This window comes from Miniopterus schreibersii (genome assembly GCF_964146895.1).
Source record: "Miniopterus schreibersii genome assembly, chromosome: 19".
In the NCBI taxonomy this organism is placed as follows: domain Eukaryota; kingdom Metazoa; phylum Chordata; class Mammalia; order Chiroptera; family Miniopteridae; genus Miniopterus; species Miniopterus schreibersii.
In genome coordinates, this window is record NC_138119.1 from 37,564,861 (window position 1) to 37,577,907 (window position 13,047).

General features: G+C 54.9%; 1 protein-coding gene across 1 annotated transcript in view; it reads right to left on the reverse strand.

Moving 5' to 3' along the window:
* Positions 1-1,561: 1,561 nt before the first annotated feature.
* UCK2 (uridine-cytidine kinase 2) overlaps positions 1,562-13,047 on the reverse strand; it is a 59,111-nt gene continuing 47,625 nt past the window's right edge. The window contains exons 2-7 of the mRNA XM_081120537.1: positions 12,440-12,599; positions 11,541-11,637; positions 10,794-10,936; positions 5,046-5,143; positions 3,043-3,091; positions 1,562-1,917 (exon numbers count right to left, since the gene is read on the reverse strand). Coding sequence (XP_080976663.1) covers positions 1,778-1,917; positions 3,043-3,091; positions 5,046-5,143; positions 10,794-10,936; positions 11,541-11,637; positions 12,440-12,599 — 687 coding nt within the window. The 3' untranslated portion in view covers positions 1,562-1,777. The remainder of the gene's footprint in view (positions 1,918-3,042; positions 3,092-5,045; positions 5,144-10,793; positions 10,937-11,540; positions 11,638-12,439; positions 12,600-13,047) is intronic.

The window sequence follows — 13,047 nt, forward strand, 5'->3', positions numbered from 1 at the left end:
CAAGGCTCAGATGAGAAGTCCCACCTTCTGAGGCAGTGGGACCGACAGCCAAGGCACTAAATGGTTTGGCACCTGGGAGCTTCAAGTAAAGTTGAGTGTGCTGCCCACCGAAGGACAGGGGTGGGCCTCCCAAACACAGAGGCCATCGGGCAAGAGCACCCTAACCACGCCTGCTGTTACCCTTCATCGCAGAGCCAGCCAAGGCAGGACAGGAAAGGTAATGAATACAGATTCTGAAACACACACTCCAGGACCTCCGTCCAGAGTCCCTCAGAGCCCCCGTGCTCCAACCAGGCAGCTTCAGCCATCAGGAGCTCCCTTGGGCCTGTGACATGGTCTCCCTGATGTCTCGGGGGCAGCAAAGCTCTGTTTGCGATTAGGTTTGACTTTTTGAAACAGCAAAACTGAGAGTCAAATCAAGTCCAGAAAAGGGGAATCGACCTGGATGGTGCCCGAAGGGGAGAGTAGGTGACTGGAGAGTAACGGTGACAGATGTGCCTGAATGGCTCCAGTGGGCTACGGACGACAGCATCGGGAGGGGAAGGGCCACTGAAACGCTTCAGGCAGGGCAGCCGCTACGGACAAGCAAGGGCCTGGCAGCCAAGAAAGGGAAAGGCTCTGGCTCTTGGGCAGAACAAGATGGGGTGCCCGACTCTAATCAGACCTCAATTTGGTCCCCTGGCTTCCTGCACCCCCCAGCAAGACTATTCAGGACCCTGTGCTTCTTTCAAGATGCAACTTTTTGCCAAGAGGGAGCCCTCCAGAAAGATGGAATTCACCCCAAGTCTTTTCAACCCAAGATCCAGCTTATGACCTAAATACTCTATTTCCTGGTCCCCGCTCTGGCCCAGCGCTGCCACATCCACAAGTCAGCCCATCTGCGAAGCTGCCAGCGAGGACGCTGCTGAAGATGCCTGCCACCACCCCATCTCACTACAAATCCCATCTGGGTGACAAAAGCTACTGCCCCCACGCAGGCAGAACTCTGCTGTCACCCTGTGAGGGGCTGCCAGCTGTCCTCCTGCCAGCAGAGGCCCTCACCAACACCCAGACTGCAAGGGGCGACTGCGCTCGGGAATCTGCTCTGTGACTTCCCTGGGAGTCACATCCCTGCCAGGGACGAGGGACAGGAAGTTCTGGCTTTGGAGAGACCAAGACGAGGGTGAGTAAGGAGGGAGTCGTCAAGCGATGCCCCAGCAGCCAGAGGTGGGCGCAGGGTGGGCCGTTGGGACAATGCAAAAGACGCGCTCTCTGAAGGGCCCATCCCTGAGTTGATTTTCAGTTGAGGTCTTGCTAATTTCAACCAAAAAAAAAAAGTATCTCATCGATTTATCATTAAGCTCCAGCTCTGAGGAGGTGCATTCTGCAGGAGCCCAGAGCCTAAGACGTGAGCCTCCTGGGCTCCCCACCTCCCAGGTGCCAGCCCGCCCACGTGGGCACGACGGGCCACTTCCCCCTGGGGAAGCTCCAGCTCCAGTCCCCAAACATCAACGCAGGCCCTCCTGCAAAATACTTAACAGCAAACAGCTTTACAGTATTTGTACATTTACACAAAAATAGACCCTTTTATATATATATGTATTTATAACTGGTTACACATTGGCATCGCCAGTAGTAGTTGGCACAGTTTGTCACGTAAGCTCGGGGTCAGGTTCCGTTTCAATAACAAAGGCATTTCTTCTCCATGTTGTTTTCTTAAATAAGTAGAGTCCTAGGAAACCGTATGTACAGACGGCCGGAGCCCCTGTCCTACAGTGGGCGGGGTCCAGGGTGTGGGTCAATGCGGCCGGCTGCTGGACTCCGAGGCCTGCCTCTTGCGGGCAGGGGTGTAGCCGTTGAGATAGCCGTTGGTCTGCCGCTTGGAAAGCCCTCCATTGAGAATGTCCTGAATGTGCTGCACGATGAGGTTGATGGCCACTGGGGGCAGAGGCGAGCAAGTGTTAGGGACGCCGGGAGCAGAAGGTAACTCAACCTCCCCAAGCCCCCCATGGGGCTGGTGTGACCCCCCCACTGGAGAGTTCCCAGAGTAAGACAGGCAATGCCTGGGACACAAGACACCCTTAATAAATGGCTTCTTATCAGACGGTCAGAGTCATGGTGGCATGAAAGCCATCAGCCCAAACCCTGCAGGTGCGAGGACTGGCCCCTCTGACACCATCCATGAGCTGTGACCCGTCCGCTGGGAAACCTCCCAGCTCTCCATCCCAAGCAGAGCGACCCACGGGAGGCCTCTCCTCCAAAGATGATCTAACACGGGACTCTCCTTTCTTATCATTAGAAACGAATTATGCACATAACTAATTACAGCACCAAACCCAGACAGGCATCAAGTGCTTTCTGGGGTGATGCACAAAGAACAAAACGTCTCCCAAGTGTTGTCCAGGTTGTGCCAACTCAACCCAGTTGTGGGGACCCAAAGACAAACCCAGGTGGAGGGCTATCCTACAAAACTCCACTGTCCTGAAAAAGGAGGACAGGCTGAGCCCAGCTGGCGTGGCGCAGCGGTCGAGCACTGACCTAGGACCCAGGAGATCAAGGTTCGACTCCCAATCAGGACACATGCCCAGGTTTCAGGCTCGATCCCCAGTGTGTGTGTGTGGGGTGGGGGATGGGGGGGGAGGAGGGCGCAGGAGGCAGCCGATCAATGACTCTCTCATCATTGATGTTTCTCTCTCTCTCCCTCTGAAATCAATAAAGAAATATTTAAAAAAAAAAAAAAAGGTTGCGGGAAGTCAGGAAATAGTGAAACAGTCACAGCTGTGACAAATTCTCAAATGGCTCAGCAAAAATTAAACATTTCAAATGGAGAAAAATTGAAATAAACTATAAAGAGAGTGAGAAGGCAGGGTGTTTGCACACCTCTGATTTCGGCCAGAGAATAAGAGTCCACATGTGTGCCACGTATATAGGTGCACATTCACAGGGGACAGTGTTCAAGGCCGCCAGGGGGGTAGAAATTCCTTTCCGTGGGTCAGCCACTCTGTAGAGCCTCGCTTGGTCACCACACCCTGCCCCTAAGTACGATGCCCCACCAGGACTCACCTAGATTGTCTACACCTCTAGGAATGATCACATCTGCATATTTCTTTGTCTGCAAAAAAAGATATTTACAATGCATTAAAGAGGAGTTCAGAGAGAAACTGACCCACACCCCTCTCTGAGGGAATGTGGGGAAGGGGCAGCCTTCTCTCTACAGACCCCAGAGGGAGCAACCTCAGGCTTCAAATGTACTTTTTACCAGCTTTATCTAAATTATAATAAGTCAACTCTGGCCAGGTAGCTCAGTTGGTTAGAGTGTCGTCCCAATATGCGAAGGTTGCAGGTTCAATCTCAGGTCAGGGCACATATAGAATATTTCTCTCCCCATCCCCTCTCAAATCAATCAATCAATCAATCAATCAATCAACCAGCTTTTCCTCGAGATCTCATTACTAACATTCAACATGGTTTCAGTTAGAACCTACTCAGAGAACATGGTCTTTGAAACCAAATCTGCAACTGTTTCCTCACCACAAGGAAAAGTATGAATCAGTGAAGCCCAGACTTCCCAGGGAGCAGTCCTGTCCAGCTCTAGGGTAAATCCAGAGAAAGTTGGCCCCATCTCACTGGCTGTTATTACACTATTTTTTTTAAAGGGTACAATTAACACAAAATCCTTTTTTATTTAATTTACTGAGATTTTGTGAACCATTTTCCAAAGAGCTGTGTCGAGGTGTATAACCCAGGTTTACGGTAAGACCACATAAACAACATGAGCATCTTAACCCTGTGCAGTGTCCAAACTAGAACGAGTGAAACACAACTGTGTCAGGGCCTCGACCCAAGCCGACCTGAGCAATCGGGTCCAAGCTCCGGGCTCACACAGGAGCAACCAGGTCTCCCTGAGCACCCAGAGAATGGATGGTGGAAATGAAACAACCCAGAAAATCTTTGTGCAGAATTCTGAGCCCCGACGCAACTAAGTTAAACAGTGGAAAACTGGCAGTTAACTCTAATTTACACCCACTAATAAAACTTAGTTTGTGTCCTGATTATTATGTGAACAAGAGGAGTGGTCCTCAGACAGACGGCTGGATGATGGATAGAATTTCAGGCTGCCAGGCTGCTCTGCCCTGTTCCCAGAAACCTAAGCCTGTAACCCAGTCCTCGAGGTTCTCATGCTGGCTCAGAGTCTGCCTCACTCCGATCGGAAACAGTCAAGGCCCTTCTGATGCAAGACCTGCTAACAGACAGAGGAACAAAGGCAGCCTGGAAGCTTGTTTTTCCAGGAAAGGAGAAAGGACCTCGGCCTCACTCTGTACCTCTTCTCATAGCCCCCAGGCCCCCACAATATCACCCAAACCAAAATGAGCCCCACCCTCTCCCCTTCTCAGAGCTGAATTATAAATCCTTAAGGAGCTAGACGAGGGCTTGGTCAACCTGGGGAACACACATGACTGGGTGTGGAAGTCCCCTTCCTCCACTGCAGGCCGCCCCCCAACACCTGGCCCCTGGTGGTCTCCCTCAGTATTTACTGTCCTTCCCCAGGAAGCTGAGGACTCCCCCTGCCCCCACCTTCCTGCTCTGAAGGCCTCCTCGCTGCAGGGCTGCACCAGGGCAGACGTGCGAAGCTTCCCCAGCATGGCACCCTTCCCAATGGGGACGCATCCGGGCCACATGAGCTCACAGCAGGCTCAGCTGCAGTGACAAGGGTCAGGGGAAGACCCTGCAGTGGAGGACCCCCCCCACACACACACACTCCACCCACCACAGACCTTTCCCAGGTCCCAACAGCCGAATCTGTGCCAAGCTGTGACGCACCTTCAATAAAGGGCTCACGCCAGGAGCCCAGCCACAAGACGCAGAGCTTGTTGGGACTGAATGGCATGATCCTAAGGGACCCCCAACGGGGATGCAAAGCACCAGAGGCCACCCTCGCCCAGGACCTCGGGGTAGAGGGCCGACAGAGCAGTGAGCTTTGAGCTGGGGAGCTTCCTCAACTCACATGCCTTTGTGTGTGATTAAATTTTAAACTCAACAAAATACAAACCAGGAGTGCAACTCACCGGCAAGCAGAACTCCTCGAAGGCAGGCTTGACGAACGTAATGTACTGGGATAGAATCTGCTCCAGGTCCCTCCCTCTCTCGCTGATGTCTCTTAATACTGTAAAGAAGGAGAAACGGATCGGAAATCATGCCGGAGCCAGCACACGTTTGCCTTCTAGAGGCAGACCTGGCTCTTGGGCCCCCGAGGCCTCCGGAGAGTCCACAAGCTGGACCTGAGACGTGACCAAGAGCGGGTTGGCAGCAGCTTCAGGGGAAACGAGTCTCATTTCTACATCTTGCTGCAGTCAAATCCAGCTATGACACAGTGCTCTCAGAGGCAAAGGCTATTCACAGGCTCCTTGGTTCAAGCAGCATTTGACCCCAATAAACTGCAGTGTGAACAAAGAGCTGGACCATCCTGAAGAGCTCACAACAGGAGGCAGACTGGTCCCCAAGGTGGTGGGCTTCCTGGTGGAGGGGGCACACTGCTAAGACACTTTCTCCTGGGCCCACCTGCCTCCTGTCCCCAGCACCTGTGTGCCATCAGCGACCCTCTACTGAGGTGCCCACCTCATCTCGCCAGGCTCGCCCCACCCCCGCTGCAGGCCCTGTAGAGGGGGAGCAGGCAGGGGTCCCTCTGTGGTCAGCCATTCCTGCCTAGTCATGCACAGAGGTTCGCAAATAGGGAATGACTCAGGGAAAGGTGAGGAAACCATGGTGCAGGGAAAGATGGGTCAACCTGGGAAGCAGCCCAGACTGACCCAAGCTCACCGTGTTCCTCCTGGGCAGTGTTATTCAGGGATATTCAAATGCCTTTTAAACAGTCCTTTGTCCAAAATGGAAAGGGTCTGCCTAAGAGACCGGGATCCTGGCTCTGCCACAGTACGTTAGCCTCCCCAAGCCTCAGTTTCCCCCAAACTCAGTGGTGTGCATGAAAAGTGAGTCTGTCAATCAAAACAGGCCCTCCAGCCCTGGCCTGTGTGGCTCAGTCGGTTGGATCACTGTCCTGTGCAGAGAAGGGTCACAGGTTCGATCCCTGGTCGGGGCACATATCCTGGTTGTGGGGTCAGGGTGTGGGTGGGAGGCAACCAATCCATGTTTCTCTCTCACATCAATGTCTCTCTTTCTCTCTCTCCTGCTCTCTTCCTCCCACTCGAAAATCAAATTAAAAAAAAAATTTTTAAACAGCTCCTCCCCACAGATGTAACTTTAAATCTTAGTAGCGGTTGCCCTGGCCAGTGTTGCTCAGTGGTTAGAGCACTGGCTTGAGCACCAAAGGGTGGAGGGTTCGCTCCCTGCCCCCCAGTTGGGGTGAATTCGGGAGTCAACCAGTCAATGTGTCTCTCTCACGTGAGTTTCTTTCTCTCTCTATTTCTCTCTCTCCACCCTTCCCCCACTTCCCTCCCTCCCTTCCACTCTCTCTGAAAAGCAATGAAAAAAAATATCCTCAGGTGAGGGTTTTAAAAAAATCTTAGTAGTAGCACGAGCTGTGAAATCTTTCACCCCCACCCCAAAATGGCATCATCCATCCCCAATCATATACAGTGGCCCCTGGTACCTCCCAACCATTTCTCAGGTTACAGACTCAGGTGTGGGATGAATCCCACTGTAAACAAACCCAGGGAATGCTTGTGAGTGGATTTCTGGAAAGCCACACCTGAACAAGCTTGTCTATACGCACACAGGCGCCCAGGAGCAGGCAGGGACCCAGGCAGGCCCGTGGTGGGGAGACCAGGTGGCTGGAGCTCGGTACCACTGCTACCACCCGACTTCCTCCAGCTCCTCAATTTACAAACAGCCTTCCCATGTGAGCCCCAGGAATAAACAGCTGGACGGTCCCCAACAGGCAGGACTTGCCTGATAACCCCTCCAACTGTCCACCCAGACCAGAGAAGACCAAAGCGGGCTGTACCCGGGCAGGAAATGGTCTGTCCCCTGGGGCATTTTGACACAGGCTCTGCAGGCTCCACGCCACCGGCCTCCAGGAGTCTGACCCATAGGAACTTGGCCAAGACACACAGCACTATGACCGCCGATCCTTCACACATCCCCAGATAAAGGCCACACAAAAGAGGAAGCCAGGGCAAAAGGCTATCAGAACTGGGACAAAACAAACATGCTGCTTGCTCAGGCGCTTTCCTTAAAGCCCTGCAAGAGCCCGAGGCCAGACTATGTCGCAAGACGTGCTTTTCACACACCACTGACCAAGTTCACGGGCAGGACCCCCCGCCCCGCCCAGCACATGCAGGCACACGCACCACATCCTCGGCCCAGGCCTGCAGCCCCGGACCTTGCACACCTGACAGTCCCTCCTGCACACGCTGGAGGGTGAACAGCCAGGCACAGAGCAGGCCGGCCACCGTGAGTCTGCTCTGGAGCCCAGAGGCCGCTTTTCTTGCTCCACCATCGAGAGAAATGGGGGCCAAACAGCCCTGGATCTGAGTCCTAACCCCACCAACGGCGGCCTCTGTCACCTCAGACAAGTTGCCTCATCTCTGTGGAGTTCACTCCCCCCACTGTGAAAAGGACAGTGACATTCCCTTCCTCACAGCTGTCACCGAGGGACACAGGGTGATGGGCACGCAGCCGTGTGTGCAGTAAGCCTTAGTCTCTACGACAATGACGGCAGAGACTGAGGGAGCTTCAGGACAGGGACAGCTCCCTGATGGAACAGAGCACAGGAGGGTGGGACCCGGGTCAGACCCAGCGAGAGCGGGGAGCCCGCACAGTAGCTGGAAAGGTGGGGGCCGGGGTGCAGTGCAGGTAGGGGACAGCAGGACACACGCATACACACAACACACAACACGCAGCACACAAATACACAGACACACAGAGACACATACACACACACAGGGGAAGGAAGACTCATCCTGCGGTTTCTACCCCGCACAGGAAAGGGCGAGAATGTCACCCAGACACTGGGAACACTGAAAATCTAAAGGCCCGTCCATCTCTCCCCGGGGCCCCTCCATGGAGCCGTCTCCTTGAACAGGTAGGACCCTCCCTCCACAACAGCAGCACGGGCGCCAGTCAGCCTGCTCCTTGGCCGCGGGGACACAGGGAAAGCTGAGGACCGAGTCCGGACAAGCTCTTGGAACAAAGCGGAAACCACAGGGACTCAAAGCCACTCCCTGGCCATCACTGTGACCTGGCATAACTGTTCCCGGGACAGGACAGGCCAGTCAGAGGCAGGTCAAGAGCAGGATACCGCATGTCCATCCACCATCCTCTCCTGGCATCCGCCTTGGCCCTTCCAAAGCCACCGTCCCTCTTCTGCTCAGCCAAAGCCACGGACACCATTCAGAAGGACCTAGGGCCCTGGCCAGGTAGCTCAGTTGGTTAGAGCGTCGTCCTGATATGCCAAGGTTGCAGGTTCAAACCCAGGTCAGGGCACATACAAGAATCAACCAATGAATCATCAATAAGTGGGACAACATCGGTGTTTCTCTCTCTCTCTCAAATCAATAAATTAAAAAACAAGTAAGACCAGGAATAAATACAATTCCTCAGGGATTAAGTCAATTCACTTCAAGAGCTGTCCCAGGTCCCCACATGGATTCTTCCCGGAGCCCAGATCCTTTGGCAGGGGAAGGATGAATAACCAGAGGCACCCTGGGGAAGGAGGCACCCACGGTAACATGTCTCTCCAGGGCTGCGATGCAAAGGCAGGCGCCCCTCCCATTCAAGGGTGTGACGCACAGACGGACAAGTCTGCAGGAATGTTGTCATGCCCAGCAGCTGCTCCTGACTACTCCTCTTTACTGGCACCGCCCCCCCCAAGCACATGCCAGGCATGCCCTTTGTCCCGCTTAGACGGAGAAGGAATCTGTAGAAACAGCATGTGGGGAAGTCCACCAGGGAAGTGACTCACCAACAGATCTGCAGGGAGACGCAGCACCTTCCCTGGAGCATCGGGAAGGTGGAGCTGCAGAGCTCAGCCTACGGAACCCCCGGGGGCTGCCATCCCGTCTCCCCCCCATTTCACAGAAGCACCAGGACAAGGGAAGGAGGGTTTTCTGTTCCATCTCCACCCTGGTATCTGCTTGAGCGAGAGGCTCACGTTTGCTGGATTCCAAGGATAAGGCCAGGACGCAGAACCTGGAGCTAACTTCCTGGGTGGTGCCTCTGTCTCTGTCTCTCTTGCGCGCACACACACATTCCAGCACTTCCACACCACCTGCTGGTGTCACCAACTCATGGATTTCCAATCTACACACCAATATTGACTGATTGGTGCCCCGCCACTCATAATACCTGCCTCATCTCCAATGTCACAACTCATCAGGTAATCAATAGGAGAATAGGCACGAAGAGGTTAACACAGTGTGCCCAAGGTTACCCAGCCACTAAACGGTGACCGGGACTCACATCAGTTCACAAGACTCGTATCTTCCCCCTTGTGCCCCCCTAATGCTGTCCCCCTAATGTACTTAACGTGGACCCAGGGCAGACCAGCTCAGGTGGGACAGGGTTTGTGGTTTAGGGGATAAGCCAGCCCCTGAGGCAGATGTGTGAGGAACAGTCATGCTTGGGCCTTAACTATCCAGCATGAAAGGCCATTCAACTCCTACCTAGCCAGAGTAATGACCCTAAAACCCAGGCCTATATCCCAGTTACCCATAAAGAAATCCAAACCTGGGAGGTCAGGAGAGCCACCAACATCTCAAAGCCAGCTGGAGCTCTACTAGGATTGAATCCAGACCCATCACAGAGCTCTACCCGCCTGCGCCCGCCCCGGAGCAGAAGTCACGCCCCAGCCAGCAGCGTGGTTCCTGTTCCTACTTGGAAGGCAGAACCCGGGACCGGTTTCTGCACGTTGTGTTGGTTCCATGTGCAGCTCTTACAATGAGGCCACAGAACTGAAACAGCTGCAAATCTGTTTCACAAACTGGGCACATTTCCCAGATGCTGAGGTCAGAAGGCTCTGGGCTGGAACTCAGCAAACCTGATCCACCAATGACTGCTCTGTGACCAGGGCCAGCCTTGCCTCTTCCCGTCTCCATGAAAGCATGAGTCAGCCTTCATTCCTCTCCTCGTCACCCCACGCCACAGCCTCTGCTGGGCCCTCTCTCACCTCTCTTCACCTCCCTACTCCCCTTCCACTGTGATGACAATGACAGCCCTGCCTGTCCTCCAGATCAGCGAAACCACCTCAGGCAGCCCTGTGTGCAATCTTCACATGTGTGTGTGCACTTGCACTGTGTACCTCTGTGGTTGCCCATGTCATCACCTCACCACATCCGAGTCCTGACCTCTTCCTCCACGCAGCCTCCTGCACTCTCTGCTCCACGCCCTCCAGAGCTGAATTCAGACTTAGCTCCCAGCCCGAGAACAGCTGTGACTCCAGGACACCGGGCGATGCCCAGTAAGTTCCCAGAAGGAACAACCAGCTTTGCTCTGGAGCTGCTAGACAGTGATGGAAACTAAGGGGCCAGAGCAAGAGGCTGGCTGGGCGAGGCACCAAGTGCTGCAGGCACCTGCGTCCGGGTGTCCTTCACTCACTTCCGTCCACTGTGATGCTTGTGGTGTCTCACAAGAAACTGGGCACTCAACCAGCAAAACGGGAACATAAATTTCCCACCTACCTCTGAGCTCACAAGCTCTTCACTACCACAGTAATTGACTAATCCCTTCTCAAATATCACCAAACATTTGGGCAGCAAGACATCCTAGAGCCGCCTCAGGGAAGGCACGGGCTTGGGGGGGGGGGGGGGATAGGGGCCTATCACAGGCCACCAGCAGGGCCACTGGAGGCCTTGCAGACGCACCTCTGCGGGAGAGCCGGGTGTCAGCATCCGTGTCCACAAAGAGCTTCATCTGGAACAGGTCTCGCACCTCCTGAGAGTAGAAGGCCAAAATGCCTTCAAAGAGCACCACGTCCGCGGGGTAGACAGTGACCGTCTCCTCCTTCCTGCAAGCACAGAGCAGGGGACAGGCTGAGCAGGCTGGGACACCGAGGAACAGGCGCAAGAGCATCGGCGAGGAGCCTGGAGTCCCCCCCTCAGGCTTAACACAGGGCTAACACAGCCTGACACAGCCCTCGGACCCCACTGGAGACCCAGCAAAGGGCAGTGACAACCGTGGAAAAGGTCTCTTCTGACAGGTCTGAGCTTTTACCATGAGGCAGAAACACCTGCTGCTGAATGGAGACTAGACACAGAGAAGAGCAGGCTGATTCCTCCTTTTCTCCAAAGGTGTCTGCAGGAATGGACTTGGGCCTGGCATCCCTGAACTTTCAAACACAGGCTTGAGTTTCCTCCCAACAGCCCCGCCCCTCCCCCAGCCCTGGGGCAACTGGAAGGAAGGAGGAAGGGCCAGAGGGAAGGAGGAACAGAAGAAAGTCCCAGCTACCCCTCATAGCCATCGCCCCCTTCAGCGAAAAACACGTCCGAGCGGTTCCCATTAGGGCGCACAAGGACTGGTCATCGCCCTTCCCAGACAGGTGGCAGCACAGGCGGGGAGGACAGCAGCAGGGAACCCAGGGGCGGGGGACACCCAGGGTGCAGCTCACTCACCGGGAATGGGAGACAAAGTCGTACACGGGAATCTGCACAGTTTTCCCTTCAGTGATGTCTTTGAGAGTTTTGAAGATGAGTTCATTGTCAAAGGCATCTGAAGGAGATCAAACTGTTAAAACAATCTTCATTTTTTAAGTGATTTCTCCTGTACCCACGCACAGGGCATTCCTACAAACCTGCACCTCACACATGAACACCACACCCTGGAGAAGCATATCCCACTGCCCCCCCAAAAACAGATTTCCGCCCAAAGCAGAATGCAAACCCCATGTCTGAGTGCGAATGAGCTCTGAGAAGTGGATTTTTCCTCTTGCTTGACAGTCCTCCCCTGGCCTTGGAGCTCTCTCCTCCCTCTCAGCTCAGCAGCTGTCCTGGGAACGGGCATATGCCAACCTGGAAAGCTACCCAGGACCCGAGGGGAGGAGAGCAGGCACTGTGCCCACAAGCTGCAGTTCTGACCATTAAAGAACCCCCGCCTGAAGGGGCAGTGTGCCGGCCGACTGGCACCATCTAGGCAAGTCGCTCAGGCAGCCACCCTGGACCCCCCATCTCCCTTCTGCCAGTGAGTTTCGCACCCACACGTGATCCTGCAGTGTGGGGTGCTGGGGACAGCAAGGCAAGCTGCTTCAGAGCAGAGACGGCAGCCAGCCGTGCACAGTCTCTCCTGGGTCGGCCCATCTCGGGCAACGGGCTCACTCACACAGAATCACCCTTGTTCAGGACAGACTCCACCAGAATCTAGGGAGCCAAGCACTGCGTGTTGTGTTGCAAAACTGCTTCCACAGAAGCCCCCCAGACCCCTGAGAGGCACCCCTCCGCCTCCATTTCCAGGCAGGAAACAGGAGGTCAAGCAGCTCCTCCATCAACCAATTTACACCCTCGACTCCCTGACTCACCCGGGTGATCGAAATTGAACTGGCCCTTCAGGGCTTTGGCCTTCTGCTCGGAGGTGAGGACCCGGTAGAAGCTGTCCTGGCTCAGGATGACCACCTGCTTCTGGCGGTAGTCCACATCGTTCTGGCCCAGGAGCTGCACGATCTTCGCACACACGGAGGACTGCGAGGAGGGAACGCGGGGAGTGAGGGGCGCCAGCGTCACCGACAGACGCACGTCCCCTGCAGAAGGGCTTTCGGAGGGAGAGCCCAAGGCTCCCACCTCGTGGTATGGGTGAGAGGCTGAGGGGCAGGTGTGCCCCCTGGGAGGGAGTCTGGGGTCCCCTCCACAGGGAAGGTGGAGGGGGCAGTCATTTCTGCTCCCGTCCAGATGGCCTTTCGCAAAGCACCAAAAAGTTTCCATTTCTTTCTCCCCTGCTCGTGCTCTGATGTAGGCACCAAAAAGGCAGCCAAGTGGAAAGAAAGCCCACTGGTGACGTGCTGATGGGCCAGGTGGCTCCAGGTTATGAATGGACTGGGCACCCATGGGACATCGCTCAGCCCCCTGACCCCATCTCTAACAGAATGAGCACCCACAGCACAGAGCCAAGGCCGTGGCTTTCATCCCGCCT